The sequence below is a fragment of the Leptodactylus fuscus genome, chromosome 3 (assembly GCF_031893055.1).
Source record: "Leptodactylus fuscus isolate aLepFus1 chromosome 3, aLepFus1.hap2, whole genome shotgun sequence".
Taxonomy (NCBI): Eukaryota; Metazoa; Chordata; class Amphibia; order Anura; family Leptodactylidae; genus Leptodactylus; species Leptodactylus fuscus.
The window spans coordinates 40,191,520-40,216,458 of record NC_134267.1 but is presented as its reverse complement, the minus strand read 5'-3'; the positions used below and the strand labels follow the sequence as shown (position 1 = coordinate 40,216,458).

Genomic DNA, 24,939 nt, shown 5'->3' with positions numbered 1-24,939 from the left:
CAGAGCTCTCCCAGCCTAGGCGATTGCACTCTCAGTAGAGGTCCAGTAGGTGGCGCTATCCTCTATGGAGAGGCACAGAAGGAGGAGGCAGCGATGTGAGGGAGGCTTGTGCAGTCTCTTCGCACTGAGTTCACCTCCAGCCCGGCTGCTGATTGGCGGAGCTCAAGTGACGTCACAGGAGACGCAAAAAAAACCTAAAAGACAAATGCAAGTTGCAAGTGGAGAAAGAAACAAGCTGCCCGGTGAGGATACATGGAGAGAGGCTTGTGCACATGGCATAGAGCAGGTCCTGGAGGACAGCACGCAGACAGCCCGGGATATGCGGAGAGGACCTTACATCTGCACAGCTGCTGACTCTGTAACCTGCAACAGCTCATAAGACTTCTATCTTGGGACTTGCAACAGAAGGACGTCAGTGATCTAAAGCATGAAAAGGAGGAGGACAGTGCTGAGGAGAAGCTCAGGTGTGAGCCCGGCAGTCCTAGGAAGGAGCCCGAGCAACAGCAAGTGATGTGGAGACTCTCACCCAGATCTAATCTCTGCTGCACACAGGTACTCCCTCAGCTGGGCATCACACCATGCGCTGTACTGTCCTTCTGTGTCCTGGACTGTATACAGTCCTTGCTGTATACAGTCCCTGCTGTGTGCTATGCTGTATACAGTCCTTGCTGTATACAGTGCTGGCTGTGTCCTATGCTATATACAGTACTGGCTGTGTCCTATGCTATATACAGTCCTTGTGTTTTTTATGCTGTATACAGTCCTTGTGTGTCCTATGCTGTATACAGTCTTCGCTGTGTCCTATGCTGTATACAGTCCTCGCTGGGTCATATACTCTATATAATCCTTGTGTGTTCTATGCTGTATACAGTTCTATGCTGTATATAGTCCCTGCAGTGTGCTATGCTGTATACAGTCCTTGTGTCATATGCTGTATACAATCTTATGCCGTGTACAGTCCTTGCTGAGTCCTATGCTATATACAGTCCTCGCTGGGTCGTATGCTGTATACAGTCCTCGCTGTGTTCTATACTGTATATAGTCCTTGCTAAGTCTTATGCTGTATACAGTCCTATGCTCTATACAGTCCTCACTGGGTCCTATGCTCAGTCTATACAGTCCTCGCTGGGTCCTATGCTCTGTACAGTCCATGCTATTTGTTTCTTATCTCTTTGCATCTAATAATCTCTGGTATTGCTTTATACTGTTTGTATAACATGACAATAGGAAGCTTCCTCCCCCTCCTCTGTGTACATGATACAGACAGAAGTGATCAGGAACTTCTTAAGACTTTCATTCTTCCTGAAGTTCTTTGATATTTCTTCATCCTCCTTCTCTTTGATTTTCTTTCCCTTGTTGCGCTGGGATCCTCACACCTGTATGGGGTAACATTGTCTATCCTTGGGTTTGCAGACACAACACCTTCAGATTGTGAACACAGGTGAAGATTGCCCCTAACTACTGTGATCTCTCACCCACCCCACCTCACCTCCCCATATAGCGGTCACCAACTAAGAGGAAGATGAGACCCCACGGACTGTTATACCCCCCCACTTTACTAGCTTTGGCAATGCCAAATATCTATTCGGACGTGCCAATAAAGCCTATTTGATTTGATCTCCTGGAGCATAGTGTGAACACGTCCTACGTACTCTGGCTGTATTTTTATAACCTAACACTAGTGCCTTGTGCTGCCTGGATTAACCTTCTCACTGCCGTCTATTGGTTTAGTGTATTTGATGAACTGTGTGGGCGGTGAGGTGTTAATCATGGGTTGGGGGGGGGGGGGTGCAGTGCCTTTAAGTGATGCCTGCTGTCAGTGTGGCTATACAACATAGGTGGGTGGTTGTAAGGTATCACGTAGTTAGGGATACATGTGTCACCTTACCATTATCTTCTAGTATATAGTATTGTCTATGGTACTGTTACCTGTATATTATGAGGTTAATATCAGACAATGTCTTATATGGTTTATATATACTTTATGTTTGACTATATTCTGTGAGGTTGCTCATGTCATAGTGTTCCTCTATATATCCATAAGTTACTTCTATGTCCCTCTCCCCCCTGCAGGTTGACCATGGTAGCTGGGATTCGATCTCTGCTCCTTCTGCTGCTTTATCAGGTGCTGTTGAGTGGTTGCACCGGCCTTATCCCAGAGGTTGGCAGGAGGAAATACACAGAGTCTGGCCGGGCATCTCCTCAGGAGTCACAGGGCATCCTCAACCAGTTTGAGCTTCGCTTACTTAATATGTTCGGTTTGAAGAGGCGTCCAACCCCTGGCAAAAATGTGGTAATCCCTCACTACATGCTGGAATTGTACCATCTGCACTCAGCCCAGCTGGCTGACAACCAAGACAAGCCCCCCATGGATTACCAGAAGGAGCGTGCAGCCAGCCGAGCAAATACAGTCCGGAGCTTCCACCATGAAGGTAAAAGACAAAGTATCATATGTTGGTCTTATCTTCAATGTATGGCTGAAGTTGCTGGATTACTCTAAACTAGTGATGTAACAGGGCGCATACCCCAGACTAGTCCTAATGTACAGCTGCTTAGGGATATTATATAGGTGCACCATCTTAGGCAAGGTGCACATGCATGGAGTAGCTTCATAGGGTCTATTCACATATTGAAGTTTCCATCAGGTTATGGATGCACAAACCTGGAGTGGATTGAAAGATAGAGCAGATGAGTATTTATCCTGCATTAAAATACCTGCACGTGTGAATGCACCCTAACATTAAGTGATCCCTTCCACACATGTGAATGGGATTGTATCTGCAGCATGTGCATGCAGGGCCCCAATCAGATAGGACACTTCGAATTCTCTGCTGTGTGAACATAGCCTGATTAAGATCATGGCATCAACCTGTACGTGTCTGGTGTTGTGTGCACTCCTTTAAGTGTCATTTCCGTCCTTAAATACTCTGTTACCATTCCTATGTGTAGTCGAGGTTGGTCCTTGATAATCGTTAATGCGTAACATGTGGATTTCATGCCCTCTTGACAGCTCGGCCACTTAAGAAACGTACACGAAGGTCTTTCTATATTTGTTCTAGGGCTATGGCGAGACGTGTCAGTATAAAGCCGTTCCGTAATTGCTTCTAAACAAATTTTACATGTGTCGAGCCTCGGTATCTTTCAAGACTGATTAGTGTAACCCCTGATTCACGGCTGATTTATGTCTGCTGAGGTTTATCCACTCCTTCTTCCCATGTGAGTTCCTCCGACCGAGTCCAAATGAAGAATTCCCACAGATAGATTTCATCTTAAATGCTAAATACAACCCCAAATCCTCTAATTTACAGTTGATCTGAGGTTGTTTGTAAAATTTCTAATCCTTATCTAATCCTCGTGAGATATCCTGGAGAACTTGTAATTGTGTTGTTTTTACAATGACTTTTTGTCTTCTGGTAAATCTTGGATAGTCTGGCTGTGGATAGAAGACAAATCTCCCCAAACAGGCTGATAATAGACTTACAACAGCTGGCTACTTGGCGCTGGCGCATCCTACAAAGCAGATGAAACGATTATTGTATAGAAAGGCCGAAGAATCTTTGCTTTTATGAGGTGTAAATCTTCTCTGTAATCTCGAAGCCCCTTCCCCTCCGGGCCATCGCCTGGACACAAATGTTGCTTCTATTTTTGCTACAAAGTTGCAGGTTATTTATTTTAGGGTTTATTGTTGCCTATGTAGACGGGATATTGACTTCCTTGGTCTAAAAGTTGGACCTTTTCCAACTTCACGACATGTCTTCTGAAGGCCCGGTGTGAACAGAGGGTTATTGATGAACATACGCAGGCTCTGTAATCAGCAGACGCAACAATATCAACGGATATACTGTGTAAATCTTGACAGAGCTCCAAAATTGTATATTTATTTTCCTGCTTAAAGGTCTTGTACAGAGTATGGCAATCATTGGCTTAAGTCATGATCCTCGGTGAGCCGCTGGCTGGAGATCAGATGTTTATACTACACATAGTGTTTGCTATGTACTGGATGGCGGCCTGCAGCTTCATCTCTAGAACCCGCAACTCCTTCTGCAAGAACTAGATAAAATATGGGCTTGGTACGCCGTGCGGGTAAAGGTTACCTTATATAAGGCAATTTCATACACCGGGATTTCTATAGGGGGCCACGTAGGTACCTGAATGATGGTGGAGATAAAGTGAACACCAAAATATCTTCTATATCCTTCCTTCTATTTCCTCTGGGCTGGAAATATCCTGAGATAATATGGAGAGCAACAGAACCAGCGTAGGAAAAATAATAACCCCCCCCCCAAAAAAAAACAAAAAAAAAAAACTGCTGTATCTGACACTGCTTATAGTGCATTAAATGAAAAGGTTAGACTTCTTGCATATCCTAAAAATCACTCACAGTTCCCTCTCTAGATTTAATATAAAAAATGCCACCCGGTGGTGAAGTTGTTTAAAGAGGTTAAAGTCAGAGCTGTTTAAGGTCAAAGTGCAGTCAAACAGCACTGCCGAAACGTCAGTGGTGCAAACGCATCACTTTTTTTTTTGTGTGTGTGTGGGGGGGTTATACAGAAAATCATAGTTTTCTTCTGCAGAACCTAAGGACCTATACCTATAGGGGAACTGCTAGTGTTTCCATAAGGAATAATTGACGCATATGGTTTTTGACATTGCAAAATTTCCACTGGGATCATTATTTTATTTTTAATTTTTTTTGCAATGTGTGGAAAGGATTAGCCAGAATCCCATCAACTTTGCAGGTTCTTTAAAAAGCTGTAATTTTTATTTATTTTTGTTGTTGCAACGTTTACTCTATGTGGGACCCCGGCCTTAGGCTGAAACTACATGTTGTGGAAAAGGGAATGAGAAATATACAAGAGTCTCTTGCCCTTTGCTCAATCCATCTCTGGCTTTGGCTCATATAGCCAAAGCCTAACACAGTCTCTGCTGTACCATAGGCAGAATACATGCTGGTCATGACAATGGCAGGGAACATCGTAGGGACTGTCAGCGACCTTTCTGTTATTGGATCCCAGTAATAGGACTTTCTATGTCCTCAAAAATGGGCGGTATTATATACTGTTAGAAAGCTGACTGTGCGCTGAATTCAGGCTAGGCAATACTCTTGGCTATTGAAGCATTCTGTCGGGGGGCGTTCCTCACAGCCCAGCATTGATAAACTGCACCAATATATCCGGCACCTGGCGCATACCAGCAAAGCAGAAAGCTTTCTAGCAATATATAATACCGCCTCTTTAAGTCACCTTTGTGGCCATTGTAGTTTGCATATTCGCTGTATTTCCCAGACTCCCCTGTATTTGGAGAACCGAACTCACAGTATCACAGTTATGTAGGATGCTGCCTTGCTGTTGTGTCAAGAGTGCAATGCAGGCGCATCATGCGCATTCAGTAGCTGTTGGCTGACATCTGTTCCTCCTGAATTTCTTATAAACTTGTATGTGTTCTGAATGATGGTGACTTCAGGATCTGGCATGTTGATCTGAAAGATAGATCCATGTTCCAATGGTGGGACCTGCAGCTAATGCAAGAACCAGGATCCAGGGATCCCCAACTGCAGACATTGAGTGTAGAGTAAGCAGTGCATGCGTAAAGCTCTCCAGTTACTTCTATAGGGCTTCTGAGGATAGTAGCAAGCAAGTAGCGGCACACTCACTGCAGCCATGTAACAGGGGTTGTGGACTCCAGATCTTGAGACACCTCTAGGACCAGCAGCTATCTGACGGTTATTGTGTATCCCATGAATGTGCCATAAATGTCCTAGATGTTAATGCACATTAAGGCTAAGACCACATGTAGTGGATCCACTGCAGATATCATCCTGGGGCAGAAGCAAACTCATTGCCTGGCTTACACAGCACGTATTACCCCGAGACTGGAATGGTTTTCAGTCTTTGCACCTCAAAGGTTAAAAATCAAACACAACCTGCAGATGGAAACTGTCCTGAAACATGCAAGGTTTATCTTTAGCTTTATATGGCTGGTAGAAGTAGGAACATCCCTTCATGGTCATACACCAGTGGAGAGAGAAACAGGTTTATGTAGATCAGCCAGCAAGTGCACTGGGGTTGCACCTAAATTGTCAGATCTGCCTACAGACAGCCATGACCCAGACAGAAGTTAAAGTGTCAATCCTGGATAAAGGGCCAGCACTGGGCAGCGATTCCACAGGACAGATGAAGCACTTGCAAATGTCTATAGGCAGGTCAGGCACTTCCCCCAGTGCACTTGCAGGCTGATTTGTATATCAGTAAAAAGATGGTTATGCTCCATTAATTAGTGGTCATAGAAGTTTCATCTCCTATTAAATGCCCCTCACATGACATTATTATAGGTTTGGGAGGTATATTTTGAACTAGACAGAAACCCTTTAAGTCCCATAGACTACTCTGGTGCTGTATATCACAGTAGGCTAGCTATTAGCGATTACTGGTAAATATCTGTCCCGGGTGCTCCTATTCATGTTGTCTGTCATATAGATAGTTTAGGGTCACCTGAGTCCCTGTTTCCCCCATGTGAGTCAGTTATTCTGAGATATCGCTATCAATATTCAAATGAACACTTTGGAGCAATGAGGGTATTGCTGTTGCACCAAAGAGGTTTGGCGATATCTCGTAATAGGAGACCCTGATTCATAAGTAGAAAACACGGTTTGTTTCAGGTGGCTGAACTGTGTTCTGGTGACAGACTCCCCTTTGTTTTTTTTTGTTTTTTTTGTGATTTAGAAAAGGAGTCTTCATTTTCTTCCATTGTAAGTGGATCCCACGAAGAACTCTGTACTGTATATCTGCAGAAACTATGTTACTGTGCAGAATACCCCCATAGTATAGCATGTGGTTTGACGTCATAGGGCCTAAGTCTGCCCCCCTACAATCTCTGTGTATAGAGCCCTGCTCAGTGCATGACACATAACTCAGCTAGAGGAAAGCAGTGTGAACTAGGTCTATTGATGGTTTTGAGTGTTGGCTTCTGAATTAAACCTGAATAAATTATGTGTTTGGCGTGTATCTAAGGTGACGCGTATTTGGCCATTTATTGGTATAGTCCATTCTCCGCAAAGTGGTTCAAAATGGAGCTTCACAAATGCCAGTAAGAATACTGGGAGAAACCATAAGATACCTCTAATACATCTCCTACAATTTTTAGCTCACTTGCTCAGCCAACAGCTGTCTTGCCTGACTTCCCCATACATATACAAGCTTTGTTCGCCCAACCAATACGTGTATACCAAATGGGGAGTGGGGAGAAAGCCATTGACAGTAGCTGATATATCTCCATGAACAAAAGGATTAGTCACTTAAAGTCCATCTGCCTTATCCTAGCTCAGGCCCAGTAGATATTAGTTGGTCTGCTGGGCCCTTAATTGTTGGGTTTGGCCTATACAGCCCTCCTGTGTATGGGATCCCTATACTCTTATTGGACCATCTTGCCACAACTAGTGTCCTGGTGCTGTTCAAAATGAGCCAGGTTTGGTTAAGCAACAATGGAAGATTATTGAAGAATGTATTAAAGCCTCGTGATCTCCTCTTCTATAAAAGCATTGAAAGGGAGTTCCAGTTAATATTTTTACATAATAGGGAGGCATAAAATACTTTATACTGTTTGGCAGAGAGTCCAATGGAGAGTCTCCATTTGGATCCCGGTCTATGTATATGGTCTGGTTGAACACGAGCATGTCAGGCAATCGGTGGCCAAATGATAGACTCCCTTTAATCGGAGTAACGGCGTCTCCACATATTCAGCTCCTACCACCGTGTTTCGGAGCACATTACAGTGATAAACAGCATATCTTTCTGTGGATTTGGAGAGAATCAACTTTAAAGTCTTATGCATATGGGGGTGCGCTTAGTGATGAGCAAGTAGTATTCGATCGAATACCTCGCCGGCCTAGGAATGCGTGTAATCGGCCGAGCACCAAGGGGTTAAACGCTTCGAATATTCAAAGCGTTTAACCCCTTGGTGTTCCGCCGATAACACGCATTCCTATGCCGGCGAGGTAGTCTATCGAATACTACTCGTTTATCACTCTTCAAGTAGGAGGGGGATCAGCTCCCACTGCATGGGGTGGAGCATGTTGATGAAGGTAGGGGTGTCTCTGAGTGGCAAGAGCAGTGCTCCAGAATACAGAAGTCCCTGCCCCCAGTGCACCATGAGACTCATTTGCCTAAGCCTTCAAAGTTGTTTTTCTACAAAAGTGATATACCAATCCGTGCAATGTGATGGTAGCCATTGACTATTCTTCAGGGAGGTGACAGATTCCCTTAAAACACATCATGACTGATTGTCTGATGTGCTGCTATCCCTGCCAAGGGTCAGAAAAACCAATGACCCTGGTTTAAGCCTCCCTATGCAGTAAAAATTTGGAACACCCCTTTAATTCTAGAGGAGACTTCCTGAATAATAGCGTGCCATCCAGCGGAACTCGCTGTGCTATCATATGGCAGTCCTAGCTCTGCCTAAAACCAAGGCAGCTCTGTGTGTGGCCGCTTGGGCTCTGTGCACACAGCCCTAGTTCGTCCATGAGGCTTTACCCTTTAAAATAAAAATGTTAACCATCTGCAGCACATTGCCCGGAGATTTCATGTGTTATGAGGAATTCCCCTTGGCTTGATGTTACATTATTCTAATGTTTGGAATACAGAACATTACTCCTATTTTTATGCGTTTCGACTCATCAGCGTGTCTGGAGAACACATAGAAATGAATGGATGAGCAGAAGTCGGAATAGTGTTGCAGGTTTTTCTTACGTAAACCACAGGATGTCTTTTAAAGTCGGCTACCACATGTACCACTAATTCCTCCACTTCCTAAGGGTGTTTGGATTGCTGTTTCTCTTCACGTTGAGGAAATCTGCTCTGTACCTCTCGCTTCCCGGCTTCTTGGCTGGCGGCTTTTCTAACACTGCCTATATTCTGAATTTGGCAATAAATGTTGTTGTAGACTTTATAGGGAAGATTAGTGTTCCTTAATTCTCCCACGTTATCTCGATGTTATCTTTACGTTTGCAAATATTCTTGGAAGCCATTTTAATATCTGACGTGTTTACGTTGCCTTTTTATTGTGTGTTCCGGCCAGATCTCCGAGCTACATTGTATATTTCACATGGAGTATAGGAGTCTGCAGTTTATAACCTGCTCCTTGTGCTCGGCTTGTACTCTCGTTGTCCCAGGATAGTAATTGTTCCGGTAAATAGGTTAGTCCTGGTTCAGGATGAGATTATTGATAAAAGAACGGCTCTCATGTGGTTTGTGCATTTCTAGGTATGAAAGTAATCTCTTTAGTGTGTGATTCATTCCAGCCGGCTCTGCTTTGGAGGTTTAAGTATACAGAGACCTGACTTAAAAGTTGTGTTTAATCGTCTTTTCACCTAGAGCCAAGATATACATTTATAGGCTAATAATCTTCGCTTTGATAGAGCATTCTGGGAGTCTCGGATGTGAATTGAAACGAAAATCAATTTTATGGGCAAGTTTTTTTTTGGGGGGGGGTTTCAACTGGTTAAAATGAATTATGATTTTGCTTACAACACGAATAAAACATTAAAATATAGAAGTTTTAATCTGCATGTTCTATATTTTGTGTATAGGTCAGAGGTGGATGTATTGGAGGAGTCAAGTAGCCAGTGTGCCTTGAAATTCGTTGCCGACGCCAAATTTTTAGGGTTCTTTGCTGTTGATGCTTTGGAAAGTTTCTGTTACCTGGTCACAAAAATGTCAGGTTGACTGCTAAAGTGGTATTATAGTATTACTTCTATCCATAATGTATATATTTATCCTTACCGGATCTAGATATGCAATCTAGAAACTTCAAGTATTAAAGTATCAAGTTCAATCTTGTATTTAAGAAATATAAACACAGCAATCCCAACTTTTAAATAAAAATGTGTTACAACTTAAAGGCAATGTGTATCCAATTTTTATATGTATTACTATAATAATGAAATATATAAATATATAATATATATATTCATTTTTTTTATTTTTTTTTTATTTTTTTTCAAAAAATTTTTTGGTACATGATTATGGGGCAGCCATCTTACCCATCTGAACTTTGCCCTCTCTTGCCCGGGCTTTGCCCTCTCTTGCCCGGGCTTTGCCCTCTCTTGCCCGGGCTTTGCCCTCTCTTGCCCGGGCTTTGCCCTCTCTTGCCCGGGCTTTGCCCTCTCTTGCCCGGGCTTTGCCCTCTCTTGCCCGGGCTTTGCCCTCTCTTGCCTGGGCTTTTCCTTTCCGCTGTCAACAACATGTAATGATATGCTTTACAGCATAATCAAGGCCATTGGTAGAAATAGTCTGGAGCCGAATCATTGAGGTCTATGGGAGAGTTTTCTAGATGGTGCCTGTGCATGGAGGAGAAGTAGATGTGCGGTGACTTCATCTGCTGTCAGTAATGGATGCAATGTTGGGTATTAAGCTAAAGAGGTGTTACCTTCTATTGTAATACTGTTTATGTAAATAAGGTGATTACTGAATTGGCAAGTGTCAGTCTATTACTAGCCTTAGCGGCCAGAGTAATAATTTCAGTGTTTTGGGGGGTTTTTTTCAGTTTTTTGGGTTTTTTAATGTAGAGTGACCTAGAAAATTAAATATAAAATCATCAAACATTCTTAACTCTATTAAACTTTAAATAAATAAAATGGGTAATTTTGTGTTGAAACATTCACTTTAAATATATATATTGCACATAAACGGTGTCCCTACTATATAGAAAATTTCTTGTCTGTCTTTTTGAACTTTTTCTTCCTCTTTGCCAAACTTTCCAAACCACTTTCTCTTAATGTGGTTTTCCTAATTACAAATTTTCAGGTTTATGCACACACAATGCCTTCAATAAACATGTGCTTTACGGAAAGCCTTCCAAACGCACATGTGGTAGCTATAAGGGTTTACTTCCAAAAACAAGAGTTTGACCCAGTGGTTGGCAGACTAGAGGATGCCAATAAAGGGGTTTTCATTTACCTTCCGTTGTTATTTCCTTTTAATCTTACTGAAAGGTGTGTTTTGTTTTGTTTGTCTTTTTTTGGCTCTTCATATTCTTAAGATAAATCGCCAATATCCGATTGACGCCTTTATCAAGCAGTCACCCAAAGAATTAACAATCTTCCTATAACTAGTATACAGTGGGTGCCGCCATATTGGATATATTACAGGAGTTCTATACTGTTTGGCTAATAGAGACTGACGTTAGGGTGACATTAGCGCTGTCTCTTTCTTGTTCGGGACTACCGGGGGACCTGAACAATGGAGAGGCAGACCACAAAGACATTGGTTATGTGGACTCCCTTTGACTATAATGGGTTCTGTCAAGTGTCCATAGTCGGCCAAGTCGTGCCCACGTGTGGAACAGTGGCAGGGTCTGTAGGTATAGGCGATGAAAACCTTAAAAGAACACTCCATGTAATGCCTGTACTGTGTGAGAAGCCTAGTGCAGGGTCTAAGGACCAGGACCAGTAACATGCACCAATCCTGCTGGTCCTGCAATAGACAGAAAACTCTAACTACACACCGTTTTGTTCTGCAACAATTTACGGTAGATGTCAAGTCTACATGGTGTATGACTCCACACCTAGACAAGTATCTTTAGCTCTAAAATATTATGTTGGGGTCAGAGGAGAATTTCAGGAGAATTTCAGCCGTTTAACCCCCTAACCTACTTATCCGGAAAACTTATAAGGGTCTGTTACAGGCTGACTGGACAAACCATCGGAAGGAAATATTAGTAGGAACGTTCTTTACCAATAACTGGAATCTTTTATCCGTGGAAAAGTAAATGCTTATTTGTCAGTGTTCACATCCTTTAAGCGACGCAAAAAAATTAGTTTGTCAGGTCTCTGTGGACATGGAGAAGAGTAGGTACTCTTTGGTTGATGCACATCCTTTCCTGCATTGACCCTTGTAATAGGGCGTTTTGGTTCCTTAGATCAAGTTGAACGATTTCTCAGATCCCTTTTGTATATAATTCTTTGCTATTGTTAGTAACCAGGCTCCATAGACTTCTGTTTTTTTCCAGGGTATATTTTTATTTCCATCTCATATAGTGATGGTATATTATTAGTGATCACTAGGGGTCATCCTGCACATTGGCACTCCTGGACATTTTAAATATACATTTTCTAGGGAATATTAAAGCGTATCAGTGCGTTCAAAGCTTTATTACTAATATTCACCCGTCACCCTGGAGCCCCATTACCTTTAGTGGAGGGCAGTCGGAGAGCCCAGGAATCTCGTTCCTCTCTGTCTCCTTTACAGCAGTTTTGACTGTCATGGACTCCTCTCTACTCGGGCTTCGGGCCCATTGAGTAGAGGCGAGTCTGTCATGTGACCAGGAGTCAGAACATCAACAGTGTAAATGGGGGAATTGGAGTTCCAGCCTCCCCAGCTGCCCTCTGCACAGGTATTAAATGGGGCTCAAGGGTAAAAGCTGCATATTTAGTCATAAAGCTTACCAGTCCATGGAACGCACTTGTAATCTTTATTTCCCGGATACTCCCTTTTAACATGAAACGTTACTGTATTTCCCTTTTAAGACCAATCATTAAATTTTTTTTCTATTTTCTTTCTATCCTACTTAGATTCTCTAGAAGAGATTCCAGAATCTGGCGGGAAGACTGTTCAGCGTTTCTTCTTTAATTTGACTTCCATCCCTAATGAAGAGCTTGTTACATCTGCTGAACTTCGGATATTCCGGGAGGAAGTTCAAGAGTCCTTCGAAAATGACAGCAGCAAAGCTCTTCGTATTAATATTTATGACATTATCAAACCAGCCGCTGCTGCCTCTCGGGGACCCGTCACGAGACTATTGGATACCCGACTGATCCATCATAATGTGAGCAGATGGGAAAGCTTTGATGTCACACCAGCTATTATAAGGTGGATTGCACACAGACAGCCGAACCATGGCTTGGTGGTAGAAGTGACTCAATTAGACTATGAGAAAAATGTCACTAAGAGACACGTGAGGATAAGCAGATCCTTATTGCCAGATAAGGAACGTTGGTCCCAGATAAGGCCGCTTTTAGTAACTTATGGCCACGATGGCAAAGGACACCCTCTACACAAAAGAGAAAAACGCCAAGCTAGGCATCGGCAGAGGAAACGGCTTAAATCAAGTTGTCGAAGACACCCGTTGTATGTGGACTTCAGTGACGTTGGTTGGAACGATTGGATTGTTGCGCCACCCGGGTACCATGCCTTCTATTGCCATGGAGAATGCCCATTTCCCTTGGCTGATCATTTTAACTCTACGAATCACGCTATCGTACAAACATTGGTGAACTCTGTTAACTCCAACATCCCAAAAGCTTGTTGCGTCCCGACAGAGCTAAGCGCCATCTCTATGCTCTATCTGGATGAAAACGAAAAAGTTGTTCTGAAAAACTATCAAGACATGGTCGTGGAAGGCTGTGGGTGCCGCTAACTACGTATACCATGCAAGAACAAAAACACAAAAAAGTTGACACTTTAATATTTCCCAATAGAGACTTTATTTATGTAATGAAATGCTAAAAACCGTTATTTTGAATATATTTATGAGTACAAGAAAGTTGGGAAGCAAATATTTTAATCAGAGAAATATTTTTTGTTTTTCATTTTTAAAAAATTTTTTTTCCCATTTTTCTTTTTTTTGTTTAGTTGTACATTTTATACGGGTTTTTACCCAGCACATGAAGTATAATGGTCAGATTCTTATTTTGTATTTATTTTCCATTATAACCACTTTTTAGAGAAAAAAAAAATAGCTGTTTTTTGTATTTATATGTAATCAAAAAGAAATATAGGGTTTGTAAATACGTTTCGTAAAAAAAAAAAAAAAAAACCAGATTTGATGTATTTAAGTTGAAAGGTATACACGGGGAGGTAAAAGATAAGCAAAAAATATTTTACTTTCTTATATGCTACTGTTAAGGTCATTAGTTTTAAACCCACAAGAAAGCGGATAATCTCAAGAATTACCAGGACGGATAATAGTATTGTGCAATTCTCAGGCATTCTGCAGTGTTGGCTTTGAAAAAACAAAAAATTACAATCTTAAGAAAAAAATAAAATAAAAATGGCCTTCCACACCTCATTTTTCATTCCATAGACTGTAGACTTGAACAATAAAAGTATTATTATACAGTAAAATGCAAAAAAAAAATTAAAACTGGTCATGGTCAGACCGAGTGTTTAACACATGTACTATATGTTAGACCTGTTGGTACAGGATCTTTTCTCTTAGGATGGATATTTTTTACAAATTAAGACTTTAAATTATTTATTTAATGTTATTCCCTTCTATTGTTCCTACGTCAAAGAATTGTTTTTTTTCCCCCCCATGTTCTACTGGTTCTTGTTGCTAAGAGCTGCTATGTACAATCTCTAGGTGGGTTCTGCAAACTCAAAAAGTTCAAAAAGTTTCCTATTAGCGATACAACTTTCGAAGGCTAACTCCTGTAAAAACTTTGGTATATGAGATATCCTCTTCAATGTAATATTCTCTTGACATCACTAGTGTTTTTAATTCCTCGAACTTGAATGTCGAGAGATATTCATGAGTCGTTTGTACCCCGTTTTGGAGTCAATTGTGTAGAATTACGACCTTGTTTTTAAGTTGCGGTCAAGATGGTTGGTGGTTTCTTTTTCAACAGATAGGTGTAGACGGAACACTCTACATCCTGTTTTCTCGGTCATGTACATTCTACATTTCCCGTATACCCATACTGTTCACTCGTTGTCCTATGCACCATGATATATTTGGAAATATATTATGCAAACGGAACACAAAGTATCAATGACAATAAACTATTCGCAAAATTTCACAGTAAAATATTTTCATGATTGGGGTCGGATGGTTACTGCCGATGCTGCTATTACGTATTTTTAAGACCATTTAGATATGACTTCACTGATACTTTAGTAAAGATGCTTCCCATTCAGTAGGCATCGTGAAAAATTATTTCATACAAAAATATCGGTGAAGTTAATTATTTGTACCAGTTTCGGACTCCATTCCAAGGCCAAAGATTCCAAGACCAGAGAAGTGTTATCCATTAGCTGATGTAATATCACTAGCTCGAGGTCAATGAATCTAGAATGGTCTCCAAGCTCCAGACACCACTCTCGTTTTTGGTATTTTGTTTGCCGGTGTAAATCTTGGGATTGTGTCTCACAAAATAATAAAGTTCTTGAAATGTCAAATGAATTTGGTCAATAAATGATGGAGTTCTGACTTCAGTTCTTATGTAAAATATGGCTCTGTTTTTTTTATTCTTCTGGTATAGATCACTTAAATGGGGACTTTTAATATTGGGGAGGTGTAGGACCCCCGACACCCCTGTCATATAGGCTGTTTAGAGGAAGCTACGTTGGACTGGACCTAACCCTTTCCAGTGAATGGGCGTGCAGTACCTTTCCTCATCCCTACACATTGTGACTCCCGACAGCCTTGCTAGTCGGCTATTACTGGGCATTACTTGGCCATTTCTCTGCCAGCAGCTGTATCTGGACAGGACCTATTGCTGGATTTGGTGGCGATTCCAGTGGTTGATCCTCTACTCGCATACCTAACCACTTCAATTACGTATCCAAAATGTCTTCTCAGGTTGAACATAGACCATACAGAGGGTCCTCCCTTGTGGTCACCTCTAAGATGTCCATGGGATTGCTTACATTTCTCGCTCAAGTAGAGGAGATCATAACACATGTGGTCTATAGAGTTTCTCATAAATGGGCTTTACAATTGGATCTTCACTATGGCATAGAGGGATACCTTTCATGGTTGACACTCAATGTACCAACCTTTTATTTGCTATTGGTATATTATCCCCCCCCCCCCCAACCCTTCCTCCATAAATCTCATCCTTCCCACCACCATCATCCTCACTTATAATCCTTACCTAGGATACAAAAGAAAACAGAGGGGCGATCCCTAGTGCAGAAACCACAGGAGCACAGTAGGCTTGAGAAAGGCAGCCATTAATCTGCTGAAACGCAGAGAACAGAACCCTATTTTTGTGGTCGGTCATACCCCCACCTCTTACTACCTAGTCTAAATCTAGAGAAAATTCCTTTACCTTTTTGAGTAAAAGATTTCATTAGCAGAGGTTACTGTGATTTGTAGAGCAGAGTGTATCTATCCTCCGCTGGACGCGGCATTTACAGTAGTTGTATATAAAGTCAAGCTTATTGTTACCAATGGGGGCTGCGTAATAATTCATTTCCCCTGTGGTAGCGCTGCAGGTAGAATAAACACTTGCTGCCTGGATTACATCTCATTGCAATTGGCCAAAGTGGACAAGAGTAGTCTTAATTTAAAGAGTACGTTTCACGTTCTCGGACACCCACTTCAGTGCATTGTCGGCTTTGATGGTACACACCTGGGTGGGTCTTAATGCTCAGCATCATCACTGGCTGGTAAGGAACACCCCCCCTTCTGATAGTTCAAAGCTAGGGAACAGCGCCTTGTCCGCTTTCTAGCGGTATATGATACCAGGGGGTCTTTAAAGACAACCTTTTACCATCTACACCAGCTCCAACTTTTTTTCATCCGAATTCTTAGACAATTAAAATTTTATTTTCCTCTAGCCCCCACCATTCCTGAGCAATTGCTGCTGTTAGTTTCACTACCCAATATGCTAACTAGGATTTGTACTATCAAGTGAGGTGGTCCTAGGCTGCGGCAGACTCTCTACTCACTCTCACACCTCTTCTATCCATTCACCTGATAGTTTCAGCTAGTTTTGCTCTCTACTAACAGCACCAATTGCTCAGGAATGGTAGTGGCTAGTGAGAAAATTCTACATGCACCAGAATCCGAGGAGCAGAGCCTATTCATGATTATAGATGTTTCAGTCTTGCTCTCCAACCTTCTTTAAGCAGTCAGATTACCAGCTGAAAAAAATACCGAAAAGTGGCAACCAAGTCTGGAGAATGGGAACGTCAGTGGGAAGACTCTTGGCACCAGGTTTGGATGAGGAGTGCTGTAACTATACATTATATTGTCATATGGGCTGGGCTGCTCCATTCATTCTCTATGGCACTGCCAGGGATAGCCGAGCACTATACTCCAGCAGTCCCATAGACTGTGAACGAAGTGGCCTTGTGCATGCTCAGTCTGCTGTGCCATTTGAACAGGGAAAGCGGACCCCCATTCTCTTAATAAGTGGATCCCCAACATCAGCATGTCATCCTTTAGGTAGGAAATTACATTAAAACTTGGACCAACTCCTTTAAGCAAATATAGTCTGAGTTGTGATTTGCACGGATTGCATTATATATTGATTTTATATAATGCTGCTACAACCAATATCTTTTAATAATACTTTGTAAGTCAAGTATGTAGTGGTTTATGTCCTTGGGTAAATACTTCGTTTGACTCCTTATTACTATCACAAGTTCTTATACATTTATACAGACTGAATGAGTTTACAGTAGGGCTGGTCTTATACAACCGTAGTTTAAGACCGCAAATGCTCCGCAATTGAGGCTTTTCAATTGCAGACACATTATATTACATTGTAATATATATTTTACACCACCGGATATTTTATCCGTTGTGTGCCGGGCCGCAACCAAGGTCCGCAGTTTATAGAACATGTCCATAATGGCCGTAATTCATGGCACTGCACGGACTCGCCCATAGAACTCTATGGGCGAGTGCGGCAGTTTTCGGGCATCTGCAGAGTCTATGTTGATGATCAGTAACTAGTGTTGCTGATCAGCAACTTGCGGACCGTAAAAGCATTACGGTCGTGTAAGACCAGCCTAAGACGTAAGTCCACATCTTCATCAAAACTTTTCCTGAGTTCACAAAATGTTATCAGTGAACTTCCCCGGAGAGCTTGTATCTTATTGTTATCTATGCGACTGTGCACCATCTTAATCTTGCTGATGGGTTACTTGCACAATTCCTTCTTCCCACAACTTCCCCTTCAGAAGACACTTGGTATTTTCACCGATTGAGCAATCCATTTGACCTCCTCTTAAAGCTGGAGATCTTATCTTTTATTCTAAAGAAATGGAGATGTAAAGCATCGAAAGTGCTTAGTAAATGGAAAAAATTCCCACCGTGCACCTTTTAGTTTTTTGTGTGCATGTTGTATAATTTGTGAACAGGACTCTGTCGGCATGTTTTGACACTACTGGGCCGGGTCATTATTGGATGCTTTTACGGTACAGCTTTCCTAAATAGTTGCGTTTTTATTGATTTTGCGGCGCAGCTAATTGCCATGTGGCAGCGCGATGGTCATGTTTATTGAAGATCAGGAAACCCAGTTTATGAAAAGCTTTTGTATAGTAACTGCAACATTTCAAGAACTGTTTTATACTTCCTGACAGTGCATAGCTCGCTTAATGATTTGTTTTTATTACTTAAGAGTGCAAACCTCTCAGCAGTATGGCAATTATACCACTTTTCCCATTACATGCACGGCCTAGTTTTTCACATGCTGCTTTTTATGCACAAACTTTATTTCAACTTATTAACAATCGGCTGCAAAGTTTAGTTCAGTCGATAGGAAAAGATGCCATGATAAAGATGGTGGTACAATGTAATAATATGTGTTGTTATTATACATATTTTATAAGTGGCGATGCTGCCGTATGGGGAAAGGAGTAACTGAAAGCTCCGGGGGCCTCTGTAACCCTAAATGGGCCAAATGCAGTCCAAGCTTCCGGATGCTAATAGGATGTGTGGAATAGATGGGTATATCATTTTGTGGGAAAGTATTGCAGGTTATTCATTTAACCAGTTCCAGACCGCCCATTGGGTATATATATTAGTGGCTTTGTTGTTCGACAAGGGCGTACCCATACATCCTTTCAGTTTTGAAGTGGACCTTTCATGTCTTCGGGCTTATTTGGTTTTATATACCGCCAGAAAGCCAACAGTAAGCTAATTCAGCACACTGTTGGCTTCCCCGTTATGTGCCCCATGGGAGAGATATCGATGCCGTTACTGATAGCTCTTCACTGTCAGAAGAGCGTTCCTCACAGTCTAGCTGGGAACACCCCTCCTGACAGTAGTGTCCTTAGCGCTGTACAGTCAGAGGGGGCGTTCCTTACTTCCCAGCCATGACGCTGAGCGGTGAAGAAACCTCCCCCCCCTCCTGACCATACTCGACCTTAGACGAGTACTGGGGGGTTCCTCACAGCTCAGCATCATGGCTGGGTGGTAAAGAACACCCCTCACAGTAGAGCCCTACAGACAGTACTGTCGGGAGGGGTCGTTCCCAGCTAGACTGTCAGGAACACCCTTCTGACAATTAAGAGCTATCGGTACATGAACCGATATCTCGTGCCCCGAGGCACATAACGGAAAAGCCGATAGTGCGCTGAATTCAGCTCACTGCCTGTTTTCTAGTGGTATATAAAACCACATGTGCCCGAGGACACATGTGGTTTAAGCAGCTGCACAAGTGGGGAGTAAGCTGTTACTACACCCGGAGCTCCTCTAGAGAAGTCAGGGATGGTTTATTACCATATCTGCCTTCCCTATCTCTGTGTACACAACACTAAATAAGGCTGTATACACTACGATCAGTGCTGCCATGATGCAGCTCCCCTCTGACCTGCCAGGGATCAGAAACTATTAGAGCTGCTGGATCCCGAGGGGCAGGACGCTTTATTCCTCCTGTAACTGGGGCTATATGTTTCAGGAGAAAAACACTAGCATTCAGATGCCCCCAAAGGTCTATTATGGCCATATGGGGGGACAGTGTAAAAAAATAACTAAATAAATGAATATGTAAAAAATAAAAATTAAAGTAAAATAATTTCAAAAATAAAAATACACCAATACCATGCAAACATCACAGGTTCTAGCCCCACCCTTGAGGAAACAATACAAAATAAAGGGAGAGGGAAAGGGTAAACTATTTTAAAAACCGCAGCCACCTAGAGAGCATCACACGCACAAGCTGCAGTGGAACCAGAAAACCCATAAACCACTCACCTAGGTGGGTGAAGAAACAGGAGAAATTGGTCAGCAGAGTTGAGTGAAGCAACGGATGATCGCCAGGGAATAGCAGAAGCACCGCAGGAAAGTCATACAGGCCGGGTCACTACACAGGAGGTCATGCAGTATCCAGGGATAGTCAAGACGTAGTCAAACAAGCCGGGTTGGTATATAGGAGGTCACAAGGTAACAGAGGATGCAGTAAAAGAGTAATCACATAAGCCAGGCCATACACTGGTGATCAGAAGGCACCAAGTCACACGTGAAGAAGAGGTGGTCTTCAGGCAAAGCAGGGTCATTCACTGTAGGTCATGTGGTATCACATGTCAAGGAGAGGTGGTCTAGGAGGCAAGCAGGGTCATACATGGAGGCCAAACAGGAAACACAACAGGAAGGCAAGGCAAAAACAGGCAGGGGTAGGAGTACAGGGGAGCTGATACCAGGAGTACTGATAACCAACGGCAGGCCTGAGCCAGAATGAAGCCTAAATAGCCTTCGGACCGCCATTGAACTCCTGACCCTGGAAGTGCAAGTTTCGGTCCCAGACTATTGCAGAGGTTCTGGTCCTCCCCCTCCAGGGACCGGAAGCGCTGGACACGGCACTTGAAGCAGAGCGGGCCGGCGGCCTCCATGCATTGGCGCGGCCCGAACTCTAACATTGAGCTACCGAAGATATACATGCCCATCTAAATATGTTACGTGAACAAGTGGAAAACCCATGGCTATAGCCATGAATAAAGCACAGTGACTAGAGATGAGCGAACAGTGTTCTATCGAACACATGTTCGATCGGATATCAGGGTGTTCGCCATGTTCGAATCGAATCGAACACCACGTGGTAAAGTGCGCCAAAATTCGATTCCCCTCCCACCTTCCCTGGCGCCTTTTTTGCACCAATAACAGCGCAGGGGAGGTGGGACAGGAACTACGACACTGGGGGCATTGAAAAAAATTGGAAAAAGTCATTGGCTGCCGAAATCAGGTGACCTCCATTTTAGACGAATAGTGGATTTCAAATCCGGGTCATATGAGAATGTGAACTTTGTGACTATGAGACAGGGATAGCTGTACAGGCAGGGATAGCTAGGGATAACCTTTATTTAGGGGGGAATGTTATTAAAAATAACTTTTTGGGGCTCTATCGGGTGTGTAATTGTGATTTTTGTGAGATAAACTTTTTCCCATAGGGATGCATTGGCCAGCGCTGATTGGCCGAATTCCGTACTCTGGCCAATCAGTGCTGGCCAATGCATTCTATTAGCTTGATGAAGCAGAGTGTGCACAAGGGTTCAAGCGCACCCTCGGCTCTGATGTAGCAGAGCCGAGGCTGCACAAGGGTTCAAGCGCACCCTCGGCTCTGATGTAGGAGAGCCGAGGGTGCACTTGAACCCTTGTGCACCCTCAGCTCTGCTACATCAGAGCCGAGGGTGCGCTTGAACCCTTGTGCACACTCTGCTTCATCAAGCTAATAGAATGCATTGGCCAGCGCTGATTGGCCAATGTATTCTATTAGCCTGATGAAGTAGAGCTGAATGTGTGTGCTAAGCACACACATTCAGCTCTACTTCATCGGGCTAATAGAATGCATTGGCCAGCGCTGATTGGCCAGAGTACGGAACTCGACCAATCAGCGCTGGCTCTGCTGGAGGAGGCGGAGTCTAAGATCGCTCCACACCAGTCTCCATTCAGGTCCGACCTTAGACTCCGCCTCCTCCGGCAGAGCCAGCGCTGATTGGCCGAAGGCTGGCCAATGCATTCCTATGCGAATGCAGAGACTTAGCAGTGCTGAGTCAGTTTTGCTCAACTACACATCTGATGCACACTCGGCACTGCTACATCAGATGTAGCAATCTGATGTAGCAGAGCCGAGGGTGCACTAGAACCCCTGTGCAAACTCAGTTCACGCTAATAGAATGCATTGGCCAGCGCTGATTGGCCAATGCATTCTATTAGCCCGATGAAGTAGAGCTGAATGTGTGTGCTAAGCACACACATTCAGCACTGCTTCATCACGCCAATACAATGCATTAGCCAGTGCTGATTGGCCAGAGTACGGAATTCGGCCAATCAGCGCTGGCTCTGCTGGAGGAGGCGGAGTCTAAGGTCGGACCTGAATGGAGACTGGTGTGGAGCGATCTTAGACTCCGCCTCCTCCAGCAGAGCCAGCGCTGATTGGTCGAGTTCCGTACTCTGGCCAATCAGCGCTGGCCAATGCATTCTATTAGCCCGATGAAGTAGAGCTGAATGTGTGTGCTTAGCACACACATTCAGCTCTACTTCATCAGGCTAATAGAATACATTGGCCAATCAGCGCTGGCCAATGCATTCTATTAGCTTGATGAAGCAGAGTGTGCACAAGGGTTCAAGCGCACCCTCGGCTCTGATGTAGCAGAGCCGAGGCTGCACAAGGGTTCAAGTGCACCCTCGGCTCTCCTACATCAGAGCCGAGGGTGCGCTAGAACCCTTGTGCAGCCTCGGCTCTGCTACATCAGAGCCGAGGGTGCGCTTGAACCCTTGTGCACACTCTGCTTCATCAAGCTAATAGAATGCATTGGCCAGCACTGATTGGCCAGAGTACGGAATTCGGCCAATCAGCGCTGGCCAATGCATTCTATTAGCCCGATGAAGTAGAGCTGAATGTGTGTGCTAAGCACACACATTCAGCACTGCTTCATCACGCCAATACAATGCATTAGCCAGTGCTGATTGGCCAGAGTACGGAATTCGGCCAATCAGCGCTGGCTCTGCTGGAGGAGGCGGAGTCTAAGATCGCTCCACACCAGTCTCCATTCAGGTCCGACCTTAGACTCCGCCTCCTCCAGCAGAGCCAGCGCTGATTGGCCGAATTCCGTACTCTGGCCAATCAGCACTGGCTAATGCATTGTATTGGCTTGATGAAGCAGTGCTGAATGTGTGTGCTTAGCACACACATTCAGCTCTACTTCATCGGGCTAATAGAATGCATTGGCCAGCGCTGATTGGCCGAATTCCGTACTCTGGCCAATCAGCACTGGCTAATGCATTGTATTGGCTTGATGAAGCAGTGCTGAATGTGTGTGCTTAGCACACACATTCAGCTCTACTTCATCGGGCTAATAGAATGCATTGGCCAATCAGCGCTGGCCAATGCATTCTATTAGCGTGAACTGAGTTTGCACAGGGGTTCTAGTGCACCCTCGGCTCTGCTACATCAGATTGCTACATCTGATGTAGCAGTGCCGAGTGTGCATCAGATGTGTAGTTGAGCAAAACTGACTCAGCACTGCTAAGTCTGCATTCGCATAGGAATGCATTGGCCAGCCTTCGGCCAATCAGCGCTGGCTCTGCCGGAGGAGGCGGAGTCTAAGGTCGGACCTGAATGGAGACTGGTGTGGAGCGACCTTAGACTCCGCCTCCTCCAGCAGAGCCAGCGCTGATTGGTCGAGTTCCGTACTCTGGCCAATCAGCACTGGCCAATGCATTTCTATGGGGAAAAGTTAGCTTGCGAAAATCGCAAACTGACAGGGATTTCCATGAAATAAAGTGACTTTTATGCCCCCAGACATGCTTCCCCTGCTGTCCCAGTGTCATTCCAGGGTGTTGGTATCATTTCCTGGGGTGTCATAGTGGACTTGGTGACCCTCCAGACACGAATTTGGGTTTCCCCCTTAACGAGTTTATGTTCCCCATAGACTATAATGGGGTTCGAAACCCATTCGAACACTCGAACAGTGAGCGGCTGTTCGAATCGAATTTCGAACCTCGAACATTTTAGTGTTCGCTCATCTCTAACAGTGACCAAAATCTAACCAAAGCAATGGGAGATATGATATGATTTACTTTTATTTTATGATATACAACCTTTCCAGCATATTTTGTTTCCCGGGTATTTACCCACAAAGGGCAACAGTCAATCCATCCAGGTTTCAATCTGTAGATTGTAGTCTACAGACTCACAAACCATAAGAATGTAATAATTTTATATAATAAAGCAAAAACTGACTTGCTGAGCGAATGTGTTGCGGCTTCTTAAACAATGGTCTTATGTTATAAAATGTCTCGAATTAAGACAAGAGTCACTTTAATGAAAGAAAAACCATCCTCGGAAAACAGGGCTCATTTACGTGATTTGTTTGCTAGCACTCACCACGGGGTGTTTCCCTGATGTATGAAATATGTGTTCACCCCGTGGTGAACACATGTAAATGCACTGGGGGTAGGATGTTCTCAAACACCCAAATGTGAATGTACTTGTAATCACTTGGAACATCTTTAAGAAATCATGACTACAGATGGTGAGCTGTAATAGACAGGAAAAGTGGATGTTGGAGCTCGCATCTGGGGTGGTGATCTTTTAAAGATGTTTAATAAAAAGAAATTTTACTAGTTTACACCAGTCTGTTCTTTATGAAAGGTCGGAGTAGATATTTGATTTTCTGACCCTAGTTGTGATGTTCCCGAGGTTCTTGTCTATAAATTATCTGGTCGTAAGTTATTTTTGTTTCTTTGCATGAAACGTGAAGCTAAAATGTAGCCATGTGGCCTAATTAGAAACAAGTCCTCTAATGAGATAATAAAATAGAGGTGGAACCTTCCAGGAAAAACTGTTACACTGTGTCCGGGCCTCGCAGGGGCCTGAAGGGGACGTGCATGACTTCCACCCCATCAGGCCCTAAACTGGATCATTTTTTCCTGGAATGTCCCTGTAAATGGGTTTTCCAGGATTTCAAAAGAAGTCTAAAACTTGAAGACAAAACAAGGACAATACACACATTGACACAAAAAATAATGCAGAAAGAAGGGGTCGTTGGAATCAAATAAAAGTTTCTATGTATGAATATAATGTATATATGTAAGTGCTTGCAATATTAACCACTTCCGGACTGCCCATAGACGATATACGTCCGGATAGTGGTTGCCTTGTTCTGACAGGACGTACTAGTACGTCCAATCAGAACACAGAAGCTACTCAAGGTCGTGCAGCTGAGCCCAGAGAGAAGACAGGGAAGGTTTATTCCCATCCCTGCCCTCTTG

The 24,939-nt window shown here is 43.4% G+C and overlaps 1 protein-coding gene across 1 annotated transcript; it reads left to right on the top strand.

Annotated features, from left to right (window-relative positions):
* Positions 1 to 247: 247 nt before the first annotated feature.
* BMP2 (bone morphogenetic protein 2) lies at positions 248 to 13,498 on the top strand. The gene is made up of 3 exons (XM_075267433.1): positions 248 to 552; positions 2,074 to 2,432; positions 12,566 to 13,498. The coding sequence occupies exons 2-3, from the start codon at positions 2,081 to 2,083 to the stop codon at positions 13,408 to 13,410; spliced, it is 1,197 nt and encodes a 398-aa protein (XP_075123534.1). The 5' UTR covers positions 248 to 552; positions 2,074 to 2,080; the 3' UTR covers positions 13,411 to 13,498.
* The last annotated feature ends 11,441 nt before the right edge of the window (positions 13,499 to 24,939 follow it).

Bases quoted from the DNA above. Each gene is read 5' to 3' on its own strand.
- BMP2 (XM_075267433.1), top strand. From the start codon at position 2,081: ATGGTAGCTGGGATTCGATCTCTGCTCCTTCTGCTGCTTTATCAGGTG. The intron at 2,433-12,565 runs GTAAAAGACAAA...TATCCTACTTAG, and splicing joins CCGGAGCTTCCACCATGAAG to ATTCTCTAGAAGAGATTCCA.